The following is a 17,408-nucleotide window of genomic DNA, read 5'->3' as shown; positions in this document are numbered from 1 at the left end:
TAGCCTCTGTCCACAGTACTCCCTGTGTCAGTGCTCCCCAGGGTGGCACTCCCCGGGTCGGGGCTCCCCAGGGTGGTGCTCCCCGGGCCGGTGCTCCCCGGGCCAGTGCTCCCTGGGCCGGTCCTCCCTGGGCCGGTGCTCCCCAGGCCTCAGGATTCGGAGACAGCTCTGACTCTTCTCTTCAGCACAGGACAGGACATACTAAGAACAGACCACTACTTTTAGCAGGAGCAGCCTAACCCTTCTCGTTGCCTTTTACTCCGGTATATGTCAGATGGGCTGAGCCCCACTTACAAACACTGCTCCAGACTTTTGGGTGCCTACATAGAGGGCCAGGGCTGAAAAGATGGAATCACTCCTTTCTGTGACCGTCTCAAACGTCCTAGGCCAGCCGAGGAGAGTGAAGCCAGCTCCTACAAAGCACCCACAGCCCATCCAAACTGACCCAATACCCATAGCGCATGAGCACAGGCTAAGGGAGGAAGCCCCAGGTTAGCATACAGTCGGGACCATGGGCTCAGGAGGGACATCCTGTACTGTAATCCCAGCCCCTCAGAGCCCAATGGGGAAGATGGTGATGTCCAGGTCAGCACAGGGCCATAGCAAGACACTCTTTCAGAAGAGTAATTGTGCAGAGACATGACAGTCTCGCGACATGCAGCTCAGCAGTAAGAGCGCTTGTTGCCAGACCTGATGAGCTGAGTTCCTCCTGGGGACACTTGGTGGAAGCAGAGAACCAACGCCCAAGTTGTCCTCTGACCTCCACACACGTGTTACGGGGGTGGAGTGCATGCACACTGTTAATGTAGTTACAGAGGGAAGGAAGGAAAGTGGAGTTCTTGGCTCTCTCAAGGAGGAACCATTAAAAGAGTCAGACACAAGACTGAGCATGGCCCACAGTGATGGTTGCTATGGTGATAACCACTCAAAATCACTAGCTCACTGCCTCATCCTGGAGCCTGGGTAGCACCCACTCAGAACAACCCTTTATGAGTGGTCCCCACATAGGAGAGTGGGGACATCCCTGCCGTTGGCATGTCAGCTGTGTCCAGCAAAACAACTCGCTCAGAAGTCCTGGAGGTCCTGTAGCCGCTGGCTGTCATCCAGAAGTAGGCATGCCCTTGTTGGGGACAAAGATGGCTGCACAAGACTTTTCTGTTCCACAAATGGACTAAGGGGGTCCCTCAGAGGTGTAGCAGAATGTGGGACTCAGTGCGGGAGGCAAGGAGCAGGCTCCCGGTGCCACACGTGTGACTTAGACAGCTCCCTGCCCTTCCCCACGCCCACTCCCTGCTGTTGGGCACAGCTGGGCTTCCTGCCTTTGCCCTGTGACTTAAATCAGGGACAGTGAAAAGTCAGACACTCTTCAGGAGCATAGTAGGCAACACCATGGTCTGGTAGTCTCTGTTTCCAGAAGTTAGCCAGTAGCTAATGGTGCTGGCTTCTGTTCTTGGCAGGCGGAATTAGAGGCCAAGAGTGAAACGAAGCAGGAAAATTACTGGCTCATCCAGTACCAACGGCTTTTGAACCAGAAGCCTTTGTCCTTGAAGCTGCAGGTAAGGACCATCTGGCCCAGGAACTTAGTGGGTCTCTTTCCAAAGAGGGTCATCTGCACAGGCGACTCCAGTGGGCCAGCTGCCTGCAGAGAAAGTGAGTGAGTGTTCACTCTGATGAGAGAGGAGGTGAGACATTGGCCACTGCTGAGCAAGTGGGCAGGGCAGACGTGGCTGCGATCTCTTTGGGCACATGCACGCATGCACACATGCACAGGTTTTAGTTTGCTTTTGAGACAACATCTCCCTATGTAGCTCTGGCTAGCCTGGAACTCAGATCTCTCTGCCTCTGCCTGCTGAGATTAAAGGTGTGCGCCAACACTCCTGGCCTAATACACATAATTTTTTTGTTTGTTTGCTTTTTGTTTTTGGGCAGGGTCTCACTGTGTGTGAGATGGGTAGATCAGGCTGGACTGGAGCTCACAGAGGGCATCATGGACAGCCTGATTTGGGGTTTTTATGAGATAGTCTTTCTTTACAGCCCAGGCTGTTTGCGAACGTGCCATCCTCCTGTCTCAGCTTTTTGATGGCTAGAATGACAGGAATGTGCCACCATTGCCTGGCTTACGTTTTTGTGTTTTATGTGTGTGCCTGGTATGTGTGTGCTGTTGCAGTAGGTGTGTGCATGTGTGCAGGGGTGTGCTGGTGTGCCAGTGTGTGCATGCAGTGACTGGGAAGTGACATCGAGTGTTTTCACAGTTGATGTCTTTTATTTTAATTTTATGTATGTGTTTTGCCTGCTTATGAGTCTGTGTACAACTTACACACCTGATACCCTGGAGCTGAGAAGAGGGCTTAGCTCATGGGACTGGAGTTATAGACAGTTAGGAGCCACTATGTCGGTGCTGGAGATCAACCTGGGTCCTCTGGAAGAGCATCCAGTGCTCTTAACCACAGAGCCATCTCTCCAGCCCAAATACTTTTTTAAAAGATTTTTGTTTTGTTTTACTTTTTGATGAGTCTCAGGTTCACTGAGAGATCTTGCCTCAAAACAACAACAGATTTAAAAAGGTCCTTCTGCATGACCCCGACTGTCCTGGAACTCTCTCTGTAGACCAGGTCAGCCTCAAACTCACAGAGATCCACCTGCCTCTGCCTCCTGAGTGCTGGGACTAAAGGCGTGAGCCATCAAGCCCAGCCTAGATTCATTTTTTACTTAGGTGTAAGCTTATGTGCGCCATGTGTACCAGGTGGTCCCTAGGCCAGAGGGCCTCAGGCGCCTGGAACTGGAATTACAGAGTTAGGAGCTACATGATATGGGTGCTGGGACTCAAACCTGGGTCTTTTGCAAGAAGAGGCTCTCTCAGCCCGAGCCTCATTTACACCATTCTTGTGGCTTGCTTTTCTCTCGTGTTTACTGATGGAGTCTCCAGCCCATGGCCATGCCTCTCCCCATTTTCTCAGGTGCCCACCTGTGCCCTGTGTGTGGCCTGGCTTTACCCAGCTCCCTTCGGTGGGTGTTTAAATGACTATTTCCACTGTAGAACAGCAGCGAGCTCCCTTGTGGATGGATCTCTGTGCACTTACACACCTTTCGGTGGGGAAGAGGTCAAAGACGCACTTGGGTATCCTATACGCAGACTGTCCCATCTTTGGGTCCTTCACTCTGACACCCTTGGCCTTCCCACTGGGCCATCCCGCAGGAAGAAGGCATGGAGCGGCAGCTGGTGGCCCTGCTGGTGGAGCTGTCTGCTGAGCACTACCTGCCCCTCTTCGCCCACCACCGCATCACACTGGACATGCTGAGCCGGATGGGTCCTGGAGATCTGGCTAAGGTGGGCAGCCATTGTCTTGGGGGAAGTCAGGAAGGCCCAGCAGGCCTGGACTCAGTGTCACAAAGGGGTATGTTTGGTCAGTTTGTAGTGAGTTGAGGTCTGTCCAGATCAGGTGACTCTAGGGTTCCATGAATCTCATGGCCAGAACCGCTGCCCCCTTTGCCTCTGCTCACCTGTGCACTCAGCCTGTCTTCTAACTGGCAGTGAGGACTCTGGATCCTGAATGCGGGGCTCTGGGCCAGCCTCAGCTTGTGCAATGGTGCCACACAGTCTCATCCCTGCCTGAGCTCCAGTTACATCCTGATCACAATAAGAGCTCCTTATTCATGGAATTAACCCACTTCTCTTTAAAATAAAACAATGCTGATGGTCGTCAACACCTCCCTGGGATACGCACATGCGGTCTCGTCCCAGGGTCCCTGCTCTCATCCATTCTGCTGTCCTGCCTCACCCGGGACAGATGCAGGGCCCATACTGAGAAATACTCCATGACCTTCAGCTGTAGGCTGTGCACTCTGGGCTCTGGGCTGTGGGGGTGTAAGGCTCAGACACCGCCGCTTCTCAGCACTGTAGCTTCAGGAGCTCTGTCCTTCCTAAGTTCACCAAGCACAGTGACCGTGGGGCCCGATGCAGAGCAGCCTCAGTGCAGGTGACACTATCTGGGCGGTCTCTGCCCTCTGAAGCTTTCAGTAGCACATGTGTCACAGACCTCCTTTGGGGGCTCAGTTCTCCCTTCTGCCACAACGATTGTCGCACCAGGCCTGAGTGAGAACCTACGGGGCTGTGGTTCTGCCTTACCTCATACCACAAGGCCCTGGCTTCACTGTCTCCACTGAAGGTGCCAGAGGTGGAGGCCGAGGCAGTCCTATGGGCTCGGGCAGTGCAGCAGCTCAGTGCAGGAAAGCTGACTCCCTTCCCTCAGCCCTTGGTCTACTTGTCCTGTCTGGCCACAGGTGGGTGTCTCAGAAGCAGGCCTGCAACATGAAATCCTGCGAAGAGCCCGGGACCTGCTGGATGTGGCCAGGGTCCAACCAGGTACTTATGCTAGGCTCTTCCCCGAGCTGTTTGGAGGCCCAGCTATATCGGGCTGCAGTTGGCAGCCTAGGGGCCGCTGACTCCAGGGCAGAGCTATAGGCACAGAGCGGGCTGTGCTGGGGAGAGGACTTCGGACTAAGGAGGCAGCCTTGGGGCATCCCCTTGTGCCATCACCTGGTGGACCCATTCTGTTTCCTGGGAAGCCTGGTAGAGAAGCTCAGCCACTAGACACTGGTCCTCTTCTGCAGCTCCACCACTAGGTGGCGATATGGCCCTAAGCACACAATGTCCTCAAGCTGAGTGTACAGTAGCTGGGTAGAGAATTCACTCGCATCTCACAGATGGACACGAGGAATGACTGGGGCCGAGAGGAAGAGCTTTCCCCTGCTCTTGGACTGGAGCCACCCCCTCCTTTGCCCCCCCCCCCCAGATCACTCCCACAAGCCAGGATTGGGATCATCTGGGGATGACCCCCTGGCTTAGCCTGCTCCTCTGATTTCCTCAGAGTTGAAACCACCCAAGAATGAGGTCTTTGGTGTCTCTGAGCCCCCCACAGCCCCTCAGGAGCTTCCTGAGTCCGTGAGACCATCTGCCCCGCCAGCTGAACTGGACGTGCCGACCTCAGAGTGTGTTGTGTGCCTGGAACGTGAGGTAAGTGTGGGGAGACGCTACAGATCCCAAAACATGGGACACCAAAATGACCCGAGTCCCATGACCCGATATGCGCAATGCTAACATTGTCTAGAATCTATTTTCCCCCAGAGGAAGGATTTTCCCTCAGCTTATTAACTATATTAGGGAAGATTTCCCCATCATGACTCAGCAAGAAGATGGTTCTCCTAACCAGGCCTTTCTAAGATTGTTGCAAAATTAACACTTATTGCAAAAAGTCAACATTCCAGTGCTTAAAGCACAGATCCTCCTTCACCTCCACTGAGGGATCAGACCTCAGTGTAGCCAGGGCTGGCACAGTGGCACAGGCCTGCAATCGTAGTTCATGAGACGTGAAAAGGGCAGGAGCCCTGTGAGTCTGAGGGCTGTGTAGCAAGACCCTGTCTCCCTGGCTGGGGGGATGGCTCGTGTCTGCTGCTTTTCCAGGAACCCAGGTCGGTTCCCTGCACCCAAGTCAGGTGGCTCACAATCTAAGGGGGTCGACACCCTCTCTACACTTCTTGAATAGAACATGCACATTGGTAAATAAGGCTGCCTGACTCCATGGCTCTCTGACCTTCAGAAGCCTGGGGTGCTGGAGGGCACAGTGGTTAGAACTCTAACCAAGTTCCTATCCTCAGGCTTTGAAAGGGACTCCCAATTTCTCTCTCTCTCTCTCTCTTTTTTTTTTTTTTGTAATCTATTTTTATATTTTATTTATTTAATGTATGAGTGCTCTGCTGCATATGCATCCACCTGCCTGAAGAGGGCATCAGATTCCCCTATAAATGGTTGTGAGCCACCATGTGGTTGCCTGGAATTGAACTCAGGACCTCTGGAAGAGCAGCCAGTGCTCTTAACCGCTGAGCCATCTCTCCAGCCCCCATTTCTTGATATGATAGATGACTTTGAAGCAGTTGGAGACGTCTCAGGACATTATATATACTGAGGGGTTGTGCTAAGGCAGAGTCAGGGAACACACACAAGGCTAGTGACCTGTAAGGCTGAAGTCATTTTAGGCCAGGCATCAGACTTGGGCAAGTGTGAACACAAAATAGTTACAAATCAGTGGAGAGCCAGGAGCGGTACACACCTGGCATCCCAGAACCGGGAGTAGAGGCAGCTCTTGGCCTAGTAGCAGGCACTTGGCCTAGCAGGGACTGAGGAAAGAGCATTTGGATTGTAGATGTTTGACTGCTGTTGTGATCCGTAGAGAAACAGGTACAAAACTGCCAACAGGCCTGACTGGGTTTTCACACCCGCTGGGGCTGTGATGTGGTCATGGCCCCAAAGCTGAGCAGCCATGGTTGCTCTCTCCGCAGGCCCAGATGGTCTTCCTCACCTGCGGCCATGTCTGCTGCTGCCAGCAGTGCTGCCAGCCGCTGCGCACCTGCCCACTGTGCCGCCAGGAGATCTCCCAGCGCCTCCGGATCTACCACAGCAGCTGAACGCACAGCCACCCACCAGCCTGGCCCTTCCTCAGCACCATCTCCACCTCTGCTGGACTTCCATTCCCCACATTCCCCAGACTAGGGCAAGACTGCCATAGGCCAAGCCACCACCCGCCACCCCGACACCCCCTGCTCTGAGCACTAAGCAGGCAGGTCCGATGCCCCTGGCCTGAGGCATAGCTATTCCGAATAGTGAACAAGAAACAGGGCAGATCTGCTGGTGGTGGAACCTTGTGGCACAGGATCAAGATCCAGGGTATGGAGGTGGCCCTGCAGGACTCAGGAATCCATGATACTAGGCAAGCAAGCCTCAGTGCTGCAGCCAGCTGTCTGCCCCTCCTGGAGGTGTCCCTATCTATGGAATGCATCAGCCGTCCTGTCCTTAGGTGGGGCAATGTCTCTGGGAAGAAGTGGGCTGTGCAAGACTCCTCGGCCCTCCTTTGCTTCATGCTGAACACCCGCCCTCCCATATCTGCACCGCATAGGCAGGTTGATTCAAAACAGGAGTACCAGTAAGTCCGACTCCCTCCCAGAGTCACCCCTGGGTCCGTGGGAACTTGGGGGAGGTAGGAGTAGGCAGAGTCCAGGCGAGCTCTGGGGAAAAGGGCCAGAGCTGCTGTGCCTGGGTAAAGGTAAGGCAGTGAGACATTGCCCAGTGGAGAGTTAGGCAGTGCCCTCTTAAACAGAGAGCATGGGGAGCAGAGCCAGGGACGGGCTTCAGTACTGGGAAGCAGCCTGCACTCAGGGGATGGGGCAGGTTGTGTTCCCTGCAGTGCTTATCCTAGGTGAGGGCTGCCACAGCACCCGGAAGGCATGTTAACGCTCAGGTGGGCGTCCGCCCTCACCAGCTGTACAGGAGTCCCTGTGACATGAGACCCTTCTGCCCCTCCCAGTAGAGTGTATGGCCTAAGGCATGAGCTCAGCAATGACTACCACTTGACAGGCTGGGGGGGGGGGGGGCGGGGACTAGCCATTGGCACCTAGCATGGACCGGGAACCCACCCTCATGGTGGACACTGGAGTTGATCAGCCATTAGGAGGCTGTCACCCAAAAGCTGTGGTCTCTCCCCTCCTCTCTGAGCCTCAGTTTCCTCCTCTAGGACAGTGTGAGAACGGGTTAGAGAAAGAGACCTCAGTAAAGTGGTTGGCATTTGGAAGTCTGCATCCCCAGAACTCACAGGGCCAGGCCAGTGTGCAGTCACAGCACTGAGGAGGCTGAAGTCAGACCCTGGCCCTCACCAGACAGCCAGACAATCCGAATTAGTGAGTTCCAGGCTAATGCGACCTCTCAAACCGCAAGGCGGAATGGCCTGGATCCTTTGGCTTCTGCATGCACATGCAAATCTGTACCTGTACACACACGTGCAGGTACGCAGATCAGGGACCTGGCAGCTCATATGATGAGCCCAAGAGAGCTGAGGTAAATGGATCCCTAGACACCCTAGGCCCAGCTCTCCCCCACCCCAGCAGCACATAAGAAAATGAGCTTTAAATAAAGCGTTTATTGGTGAGCAGAAGCTTATACAGTTTGCATAGATTCTTCATACCATAACTGGAAGGATGGAGACCCCCAAGGCACTAGAGAAAGAAGTCAGTACTCGATGGAGTGAGGGCCGGGGACTGGGTGTCCCTGAGCACCGGCCACGTCCTATGGGTCTGAGGCCTGTATCTGGGGAGCAGGTCCACAGAACAGAGACCTCATCCTGGGGCCTTGTAGTGGCAGTTTCTACTTTGGTCTCCCAACCCCGGCAGCAGAGTCTGGGGAGGCCCAAGGTGACAGTCATCTACTTGACTGACCCTTGGTTTGACCCTTGCGACTAAGAGGGAAAGATAAGCCCAAATGGTTCACAAGGACAATGGAAGAAGGGTCTGGAATTGTCAGGGTTAGGTGACGTGAGTTACAGAGACCAAGGATGCTCTGCAGTGTCTCAAAGCCATGGCCCTCAATGTTCCCGTGGAGCTTCTCCAGCTTCCCGGCATGCAGTGAGACAGCCTACACCCAACCCTGCAGTTGTCAGCCCAAAGTAGGGGTAGATAACCAGACAGATGCACAGCAGTGGGCACCCAAGACTGCAACCTCAGCTACCTTCACTTTGCCATCCTGGCCTTCGACCCTCCCAAAGACCCTCCCCTCAGGACACTTCCCCTGCACAGACTTAACACATTCTGGGCCTTTCTCATTCCATCGCTCCCCTACCAGACCCCTAAGCCCCGCCCTCCCGCACCAGTAACCCGCAAAGTGTGGCCAGTGAGCACTCTAGTGTCTGTCTAACCTTGGGACCTGCAGGGAGTGGGCAGGACAGAGGCCAGGCCTCCGCCTCTTCCTTGCCACTTAGGCAAGGGGCCCCAGAGTGAGATGACAGCTTTCCAGCTTCCTAGACATGAGTTGCACCAATGCTTTCATCTACCTCCGTCAAGAACCACCGGGAGGGAAACAGGTAACAGCGTGAGGGCAGGATGGAGGGGCTCCCCAGCCCCTTGCACAAAGAGGAAACCCTCAAAACCAGACCTAGCATCGGAGACCAGCCCACAGAAAACGAGGCAGTAACAGGTGTACTAAACCCCATAAAGTGACTTGGATAGGCCAGACCCCTGGAGGTGCCACACCACCCCAGCTACCTTCTCCACAAGGCACAGACTGGAGTACCCCTCCCCAGAGATGAGGCTGCGGTGCCCAAGGAGAAGCGCCCCAGTGCAGAGTCCAACAGAAGCTGGGAGGCCATGCCTAGAACTCCGTCTGCACTCCTGCGCTGTCCTCGGTGGTGGTATGGATGGGGGGACGGCTACCAGGGCTAGACACTTTCTCCCCGGTCTCTTGATCACTGGGTTTAGGGGGCTCAAGGTCCACAGCTTTTCCAGGTGGGAGGTGCCGGAGGGGTGAGGCTGGTGGCGAAGCCTCTAGGACTGTCATGGGCTGGGGGCTCTCTTGGACCGGGGCCCCATTGAGGAGGGGGCTGGCTGGTGGAGAACTTTCAGCCTGCAGATCCTGGGCCAACAGGCCTCGGAGCTCAGTGACATTGTCCGGGGATGCAGGTGATGGCGGTTCAGAGCCAGCCTCAAAGGGCAGCCCTGACTCCTCGTCCTGGACCACGGACACCACCTGCTTGGCACGCCTGCGCTTTTCTGTGAGGGTGGCTGCTTCGGAGGGGCAGGGGCTGCCACCACTGTCACTGCCGTCACCGCCGTCACCATACTGTTCGCCCCAGTCAATGGGTGCACCCTCAGCCAGCAGGTGTAGATTGGGGTCGCTGTTATGCAGAACCACGCTGTCCCGGTAGAGGTTATGTTTGCGCTGCACTGCCGCCTCCTTCACAGCTGCAAGACCCCAAGAGAGACAGCACTCAGCATGGACCGTCATAGCAAACCTGACATCCTCCCGGGCCCTTTCTCACCCCCCCAGTGTGATCTATGCCTGGACCCTGGTCTCCCTGCCACAAAACTATAACTCAAGCCTGGAAACCAAGCCAGCAGCCACTACGTCCCTCACTGATCACTCTCAGCAAAGCCAGGAACCAGAGAGGAAACTTAAGGCACAGAGAAGCCAGTGCCTGGCTGCGGCCTCCTCCTGGAGTCTCGGCCTCTCTGTGCACCTTTAGCTGGGGCCGCCTATGTCTCTCCCGGGCTGCCCCTGCCCCCTGCTCACCCTGCAGGATGTCCTTCATGACCGTCTGCAGCACCACCTCCTCGTATGTGTTCTCCACCAGGATGAACCTGGCAAAGTCTTCAAAGATCAGCTCCTGGAAGCGTGGCAGCTCCTGCCGGGGAAGCGGGTAGAGAAGGGTCAGAGGCTGTACAGATGGCCGCTCCCTGAGGGGCTACGGCAAGGCGGGGACTCACCGACTTGCAGGTGGGGGCCAGCTTTTTGAGCAGGAAGGGAATGGTGATCTGCAGCAGCGCCTCTCGGAAGAATCTCTTGCGCACAGAACTGCTGTCATAGTCGTATTTCTGCAGGGAGGGGTGGGTGCAGGAGGGACCCTGGGTCAGGGGCTCAGCTCACAGGCAGGTCAGATCCAAGCCCAGAGCACCCATGTGCACCCTAAGCACCAGTGCTTCCTGGGGATGGCGGCTGGCCAGTCAGCTCTGGGCTTGGCTGGCCCTGCAGACTCCAGCCCCATGGCGTCTGGCTCACCTTCAGCACCCGCTCCAGAATCCGCTGGATGGACTTGCACAGCTCCTCCTTGGTGGGTCCCTTCCCCAGCTCTTGGTGCAGGAGGGTTTCGAAGGTGTACACAGCATTGTCCATTTGCTACAAGGCATACAGCAGAGTTCATGAGACCCTTCCGGAGTGGCAATGGTCCCTTCCTGCACCCTCGGCCAGTCCCCCCATCCTAGGCCTGTCACCGAGGAGCCGGGGGCGGTCTGTAGCTTGCATGCTGTCTGGGTATCTAGGTGCAGGTGAATGCCTGAGTGCAGAAATCCCAGGAAGAGACTAGGGGGAAGGGGCAGGTCCTAAGGAGACCTAACAGGCAGCCAGGTAAGTGAGAGACACAGGTGTTCTGAGAAGCATGGGGAGGGAGGTCTCCTGGTGCCGGGGGAGGGGGGCTGGGGGTGTGGGGGTGGGGCGGCATGGAAGGAAGCCAGCAGGGTGCAGGCTCAGGGTGCACACCTCTCGCATGTGGATCTGGGCTCGCTGCTTGAACACAGAAGTGCTAGACACGTCAAAGCGCTGCTGCAGCCCATCGAGCCGCAGCGGCTCCATCTTCTCGTAGCAGCTCTGCATCTTCAGGGGGTGGTACGCCAGTTGGGACAGCTTCTCCATGTACTGCAGGGAGCAGGGCCACATGGGTGAGTACACGGCCACCACATACCCACATTAGAGCAAGCCAAAGAGGGCCCAAGAAAGAAGGGAGCAGGAACCTGAAGGCATTGAGGCCAGGCACTGGAAGACAGCTCTCCTCCCCTCTGGGTGCTAGTGGCCTTGCAAAGACCCCTCACTCTCTTAGGCCCCAAATCAATAGACATCTCTTTAGGGTTTTTAAGGTCCTTCTGTGTTCTCAAATTCTGATTATTATTGCCCGGGACTTCCGAACTTGAAGTCTGAAGGAGGCGGCTAAGGTTCAGGACAGACTCTAGGCACAGGCAGCCAACGAGGGACTATAGAAAGTTCAAATCCCAGCAACCACATGGTGGCTCACAACCATGTGTAACTAGATCCGATGCCCTCTTCTGGAGTGTCTGAAGACAGCAACAGTGTACTTGCATACATAAATAAATAATTTTTTAAAAAAAGAAAGAAATTAAGAAAGACACTGACCCCGAGAGCTGGGTCAAAAGGATCTTTGGACAGACACACTGTGCTCTTGTGGGGTGTGTGACTTGTAAAGGATGCAGCCCGGGGTTGGGGATTTAGCTCAGTGGTAGAGCGCTTGCCTAGAAAGCGCAAGGCCCTGGGTTCGGTCCCCAGCTCCGAAAAAAAGAACCAAAAAAAAAAAAAAAAAAAAGGATGCAGCCCACACCTGAAGCTTGCCCGCCGTCTCCTTCCTGCACTCCTTCTCTGTGGAAGTCATTTCCTACTTTAATAGCCATCTCACTCCATAAAGACTAATGGTGCAGAGTAAAAAGACCCACTCTTTCCTTTAGGCACCAGGCCCCTGTTAGCCTGGAGAGCTCTGCCCTGTGGCTTCTGCCTATGGTCTCTGTGGATGCTGAGAAAGGGCAGCTCACCCTGAGACACACAGCAGGTGCTGGGGTACACCAGACCCGAGCCCAGGTCTCACCTCGCCCAGCTTGTCGATGCCACCCTCGTTGATGACATTCAGATTCATGTCTGTGACCTCTTTGAAGAAGACGTCCCGCACCTCGGTGAAGCCCTGGCTGGTGGGCACCATCAGAGCCTCTAGGATGGATGGGATGTAGGGCTGGACATGGTTCCTCACGCACACCTCTGCCTTGGGGAGGATGAAGGCTGTATGGGGAGGGAGAGGACTTTGCTGGTGCGCGGTGCCTGGGACACACTCCACCCCATCCTGTCCACCCAGCCCATGGATGCCAGGGAAGCTGCCGTTATAGGTGCTGGGGACGTGAACTAGCTCACCGACCTCAGAGAGGGATCTATAAAGACAACAGATCAAAGCAGAAAAGATACAACTGCCATCCTAACACTCCAGAGGTGGAAGCAGGAGAATTAGAAGTTTAAGGCCAAACTCTGCTACGTACATATTTAGAGCTATATAAGTTTGAGGCCGGCCTGGTGGGGGAGAGGGGGAGAGGAAAGGAAGTGATTTGTGACACAGGTGAGCTCTGTGGAAGCTGAGCCTGCCCTGGAGCAGGGTGGCCTGGCTCTTTCCAGCCAGTTCTTCAGAACATTCCAACTCCAGCACTTTTTACCCAGAGGGTATTCTGAAGGCTACCCCACTTCTGCCCAGACAATGCTTACCACACACAATAAACATCAACTCTCAGTATCCCGCTAAGCTCCCAGTGAATGTGGATGACCCACAGCCACCCTCAGGAAGCCACCACCTGCTAGCACAGTGTCAAAGAAACACAACGTGGATAATGAAAGGTGTGTGCGTATGCCACCCAGAGAAGCTAGGTAATCCCAAGGTGACATGACTGTCCACCAGGGTGACGCGTCATCACACCTGAGTTGACCAAGGACGGACAGAGGTTTGAACCTCAAAGACAAAAATCTCCACATTCAAAACCTGAGCCTAGTGTCAAAAGCATGTCATTCTTGGAACTCCGGAGGCTGAGGCAGGAGGATTACAAATTCAACTCTAGCCTAGGTAATGTGTAAGACTTTGTCTCAAACAGCAAAAAAGAGACTAGAGCTGCAGCTCACTGACAGAGTGCTCATCAAGTGTGGATGAGCGTGGGTGAAGCCCTAGGTTCGATCCCCAGCACTGACAGATTCGAATCTCATAGAAAAATAAAACTTAGAGAAGAATCTGCAGGAGTCGAAGGGTCATGGATTTGATTCTGATCATTTAGTAGAATAGCAGGCAGGTGGTGATGGATTGCACTACGGAGAAGCTGGCCTGCCCCTGGAGGGCCGTGTGTAAACATCTGCCAGTGGCTTCTGACCCGCCTACCTCGGATCTTGCTGGCCAGATGCTCCTTGGAGGTGATGATCTGGTCCATGTCTGTACGGATAACTGCCTCCATGGCTGGCCGGGCCAACTGCAGCTTACACAGCACCTCCTCAAAGTGCACCTTGGCCTGTTCAAATACCAGGCGGTACACAGCATCCGAGATCTACGGGTACAATGGAGGTGTCGGCGCCAGGCTGAGGACTGAGTGCTGGCTGTTCCCTGTCAACACCCGTGTCCCTGCCCAGGGGGTCCCAGGCTCACCCACCTGGATCCACTGTCGCTGCCGCTCCTGAGGCTTTCCCTTCAGCCGTGGCCCAAGCTCTGTCTTCAGCGCTGGGCCCAGCTCCTCCATCACCAGGTTGCTTAGGATCTAGGACCAGGAGACAGGAGAGGGGCAGGGTTAGCACCCATCCGTCTGCTTGTTTCTCTGAATCTCTCCAGCCACTCTGGGACCCTCCTCTGGGCGTCCTCCACACCTCTGTGGAGCTGCACCCTGTTCCAGCACACCCTGCAGGGGTCACACTTATCTGCCTGTGGTGTTAGTGTCACCCGGAGGCAAAGCTCCTGAGGAAGGGGCCTGTAGCCATCTTGTTCAGAGCTGTCCTGCCCTCCAGGACCCAGGGACGTGAATGGACAGATTAACAGGGGTTCCCATTTACCCAAATCTGCTCTTGCCCTCTCTTTCCCAAAACCTGCTGTACCCTAGAACCCCACTTCTGATGCAGTCTTACTCCTTAGGGCCCAGGGGGACTCCCGAGGACCCCTCAAGCAGCCCTGTGACCTTACCTGCACCTCGTTCCCACATAGCATTTCCCAGGTGCCGTACTGCTCCTTCGACTGGCGGTACATACGGATGGCATCTGTGAATGCTGGGCCCTCCACCTTGGAGTTCTCCGGGATCCCTAACCAAGACAGAAGGAGGGAGAGAGGGAGGAAAGAAAGGGATCAGCAAAGGACTGTCCACCAAGACCAACCAGCCACCAAGACCAACACACAGCGGGAAAGAGCTGTGCTTCACCCTGCAACACTCTGGCCACCCCTCTACCCTTCCGAATCACCTACGTCCTCTAGGATAGCACCATCCTGACCCAGCACAGCCATTAACCTACCCCACAGAAGAACAGCCAAGAGTAAGGAACAGCCAAGCTGGGAAATTGTCCAGCCCTAGAGACTGCACAACATGGCTCTAGGAGACCTGGGACACACATCCTAGCCCTGCTCCCCACATCTGGCTGCATTAGTGTGCTGCAGCCCTCCCGTCGAGTGAGGGACGGTGAATACTTCCAGTTGCATAGGTCATACAACCTGTGTCCCAGTGCTAGACCTAGCATCCCAGCTTGCAAACACCAGAGCACTCTTTGCCTTATACTTGCAAAAGTAGCCAGGGGCGGAACCTGATCCATGGACTGCTTTCTGGGCCTTGCTCTACATCACTGAACCCCAAAAGAGCCTCAGTTTCCCCTTATGGAACAATGGCCCTACCCTGGCCCCCAACATGCTCTAGGGCCCTCTCTGAGCTCCAATGGGCACACGGTGAGCCACAGGAAGCCCAGAGGGTGGCACCAGGGGCCCTTGAATGATATTTTGTGTGGTTTCAGTTTTTTGAGGTCTTAGAGATGGGACCTAGGGCAAACACTTTACCAGGCCCAGCCCCTGAAGGACACTTTCTATCAGAAGCTAAAGAGCCATTTCTCCCAGCACCCCGGGCCCCGGGTCTGGCTTGTCTATGTACCATATGTCCAGACACTAGAACTTTACTGAACAAAGGGCTGGGTACAGCCCAGTGCAGTTTGTCTAACATACACAAGGTCCTGAGTTCAGTTTCTGGGCTGGGAAAGGATGCGAGAGTGAAATGGAAGCGTGACCATTGCTAACACGTAGGGGAAAATGTTTTTTCTGCATTGCTGTTGCTACCGGCGGTGACGGTGGCCTGTGTCACAGGGAGGGTGAGTTAATAAACAACTTGTGGAACTAGCTAGGAAAACAAGAGGAAACGAGGGTGGGAAGTGGCCAGATCTGGGTAGGGAGAGAAACATGGTTTATGCACTAACCCTAGCCACGTGCCTCTGACCACGGTATCCCCGGAACCCAAGAAGGGGAAACTACAGTTTACGCATCACAGACCACAGCGCCCACTGCAGTGACAACGGGCTGAGTCACCCCACGGTAAAGAGCCCCTCCCTTCCCCACAGCCCGCCGCCCGCCCGAGGAATCACTGCGTGTCAGAGCCAGAGTGCTTTCTACCACCGGACTCAGAGCCTCACTCGGAGCCAACAGTACCCAATCCTTCATTTCAGGACCCACAGGGCTAGGCCAGGGCAGAGCGGAGGTGCTTCAGCAGAAGTAGTACCCAGGTCAGGGCAGCCAGTGTGGGCCTGAGAGGAAGCCCCCGCCAGGCTTTCAGAAGGACACACTCTCCTGGAGTCTGAGTTCTGTCTGGAAAATCCGGCAATATATAAATTTCAGCCTCTCCCGAGGGCTAGGAATTCCCATTCTGCGCATAGCAAGGAAGATGCCCTTCAAGCTTGCAGGGTAAGGTGTCCCAGAGAGGAAAGCTGCGTGGTGGGCGGGACGGTGGGCGGGGCAACAGTAGGGAGGCTCCCAACTGAGGACCTTCCCCATTCTGCACAACCAGCCACTTGTGAGCCTGCCTGGTGTCCAACTGTGTTCGCCTGGCAACGTGAACAACTCATCTTTCCAAAGCTCAACTGAGAGGTCAGGCTGAGCTCACATCTAGTTGAACTGGTATCTTTATAAAAATGGAAAGTTTTATTTTATTTTACTTTTTGGTTCTTGGTTTTGTTTTTCAAGACAGGGTTTCTCTGCGTAGCCTAGGCTGTCCTGGAACTCACTCTGTAGACAAGGCTGGCCTCAAACTCACAGAGATCCACCTGTTTCTGCCTCTGCCTCCAGAGAGCTGGGATTAAAAGCATACTTAACCACCTCCTGGTGAAAATTTTTTTAAAGACTTATTTATGTTATGTATGAGTAGCTGTCTTCAGACACACCAGAAAAGAGCATCAGATCCCATTACAGATGGTTGTGAGCCACCATGTGGTTGCTGGGAGCTGAACTCAGGACCTCTGGAAGAACAACCAGTGTTCTTAACCTCCGAGCCATCTCTCCAGCCCAAAAATTTATTTTTTTTTTTAGTGTGTGCGTATGTATGTGTGTATGTATGTGAATGTGTGTATGTCTGTATGTATGTGTATGTATGTATATGTCTATGTGTGTATGTATATATGTCTATGTAGGTATACATGTGCATATATGTATGTATGCGTATGTATGCATGTGTATGTATGTGTATGTATGTATATGTACATGTCCGTGTGTGTGTATGTTTGTATGTATGTATGTATGTGAGTGCATGTGTGTGCATTCATTCATCCATGTATGTCCACGTTGAGGCCAAAGGTCAATGTGAAGTGTACCACTCTCCCTTTTTTATTTATTAATTTAATTTAATTTAATGTGTATGAGCATTTTGCCTGCACGTATGTCTAGGTACCAGGTGCCTGAGGAGTCCAGAAAAAGAAGTAGGAAACTGGATGTGAGCCACATGTGGGTGCTGGGAAGCAAACCCAGGTCCTCTGGAAGGCAGTCTGTGCTCTTAACCTCGGAGCTGTCTCGGCCCCTCCACCTTCCGTTTTGAGACAGAGTCTCTCACTGAACCTGGAGTACATTTCAGCTGGATTGGCTGGCCATCGAGCCCCTGACTTCTATGCCAGACTTTGATATGGGGGCCAGGGATCCAAACCCAGGCCCTCAGGCTCACACAAGAAATGCTTTCCTCGCCGAGTCTGCCCTGTGCTCCACTCACTTACTTGCTTTTGAGACAGCCTTAGACCGGAATGAACTGGAACTCACTCTGTTGCTCAGATCTGAGCCGTCATACCTCTCCCAGAA

At 54.4% G+C, this 17,408-nt stretch overlaps 2 protein-coding genes across 7 annotated transcripts in view; one reads left to right on the top strand and one right to left on the bottom strand.

The window, feature by feature from the left end:
- Lrsam1 (leucine rich repeat and sterile alpha motif containing 1) overlaps positions 1–8,874 on the top strand; it is a 40,891-nt gene extending 32,017 nt beyond the window's left edge. For 5 of the 6 annotated variants that reach the window (XM_063283965.1, XM_039105253.2, XM_039105255.2 and 2 more), the window contains 5 exons: positions 1,458–1,556; positions 3,197–3,328; positions 4,282–4,363; positions 4,869–5,014; positions 6,337–7,987. In XM_063283965.1, coding sequence (XP_063140035.1) covers positions 1,458–1,556; positions 3,197–3,328; positions 4,282–4,363; positions 4,869–5,014; positions 6,337–6,462 — 585 coding nt within the window. In that variant the 3' untranslated portion in view covers positions 6,463–7,987. Of the gene's footprint in view, positions 1–1,457; positions 1,557–3,196; positions 3,329–4,281; positions 4,364–4,868; positions 5,015–6,336 lie in introns of all 6 variants that reach the window. The other variant, NM_001107833.1, reaches the window with a different exon arrangement.
- Niban2 (niban apoptosis regulator 2) overlaps positions 7,948–17,408 on the bottom strand; it is a 49,613-nt gene continuing 40,152 nt past the window's right edge. The window contains exons 6-14 of the mRNA NM_001109885.1: positions 14,286–14,401; positions 13,765–13,869; positions 13,500–13,662; positions 12,183–12,370; positions 11,072–11,227; positions 10,595–10,711; positions 10,303–10,410; positions 10,109–10,220; positions 7,948–9,780 (exon numbers count right to left, since the gene is read on the bottom strand). Of these exons, the coding sequence (NP_001103355.1) occupies positions 9,191–9,780; positions 10,109–10,220; positions 10,303–10,410; positions 10,595–10,711; positions 11,072–11,227; positions 12,183–12,370; positions 13,500–13,662; positions 13,765–13,869; positions 14,286–14,401 (1,655 nt within the window). The 3' untranslated portion in view covers positions 7,948–9,190. The remainder of the gene's footprint in view (positions 9,781–10,108; positions 10,221–10,302; positions 10,411–10,594; positions 10,712–11,071; positions 11,228–12,182; positions 12,371–13,499; positions 13,663–13,764; positions 13,870–14,285; positions 14,402–17,408) is intronic.

The sequence above is a fragment of the Rattus norvegicus genome, chromosome 3 (assembly GCF_036323735.1).
Source record: "Rattus norvegicus strain BN/NHsdMcwi chromosome 3, GRCr8, whole genome shotgun sequence".
Lineage (NCBI taxonomy): Eukaryota > Metazoa > Chordata > Mammalia > Rodentia > Muridae > Rattus > Rattus norvegicus.
This window is presented reverse-complemented; position numbering and strand designations above follow the sequence as displayed.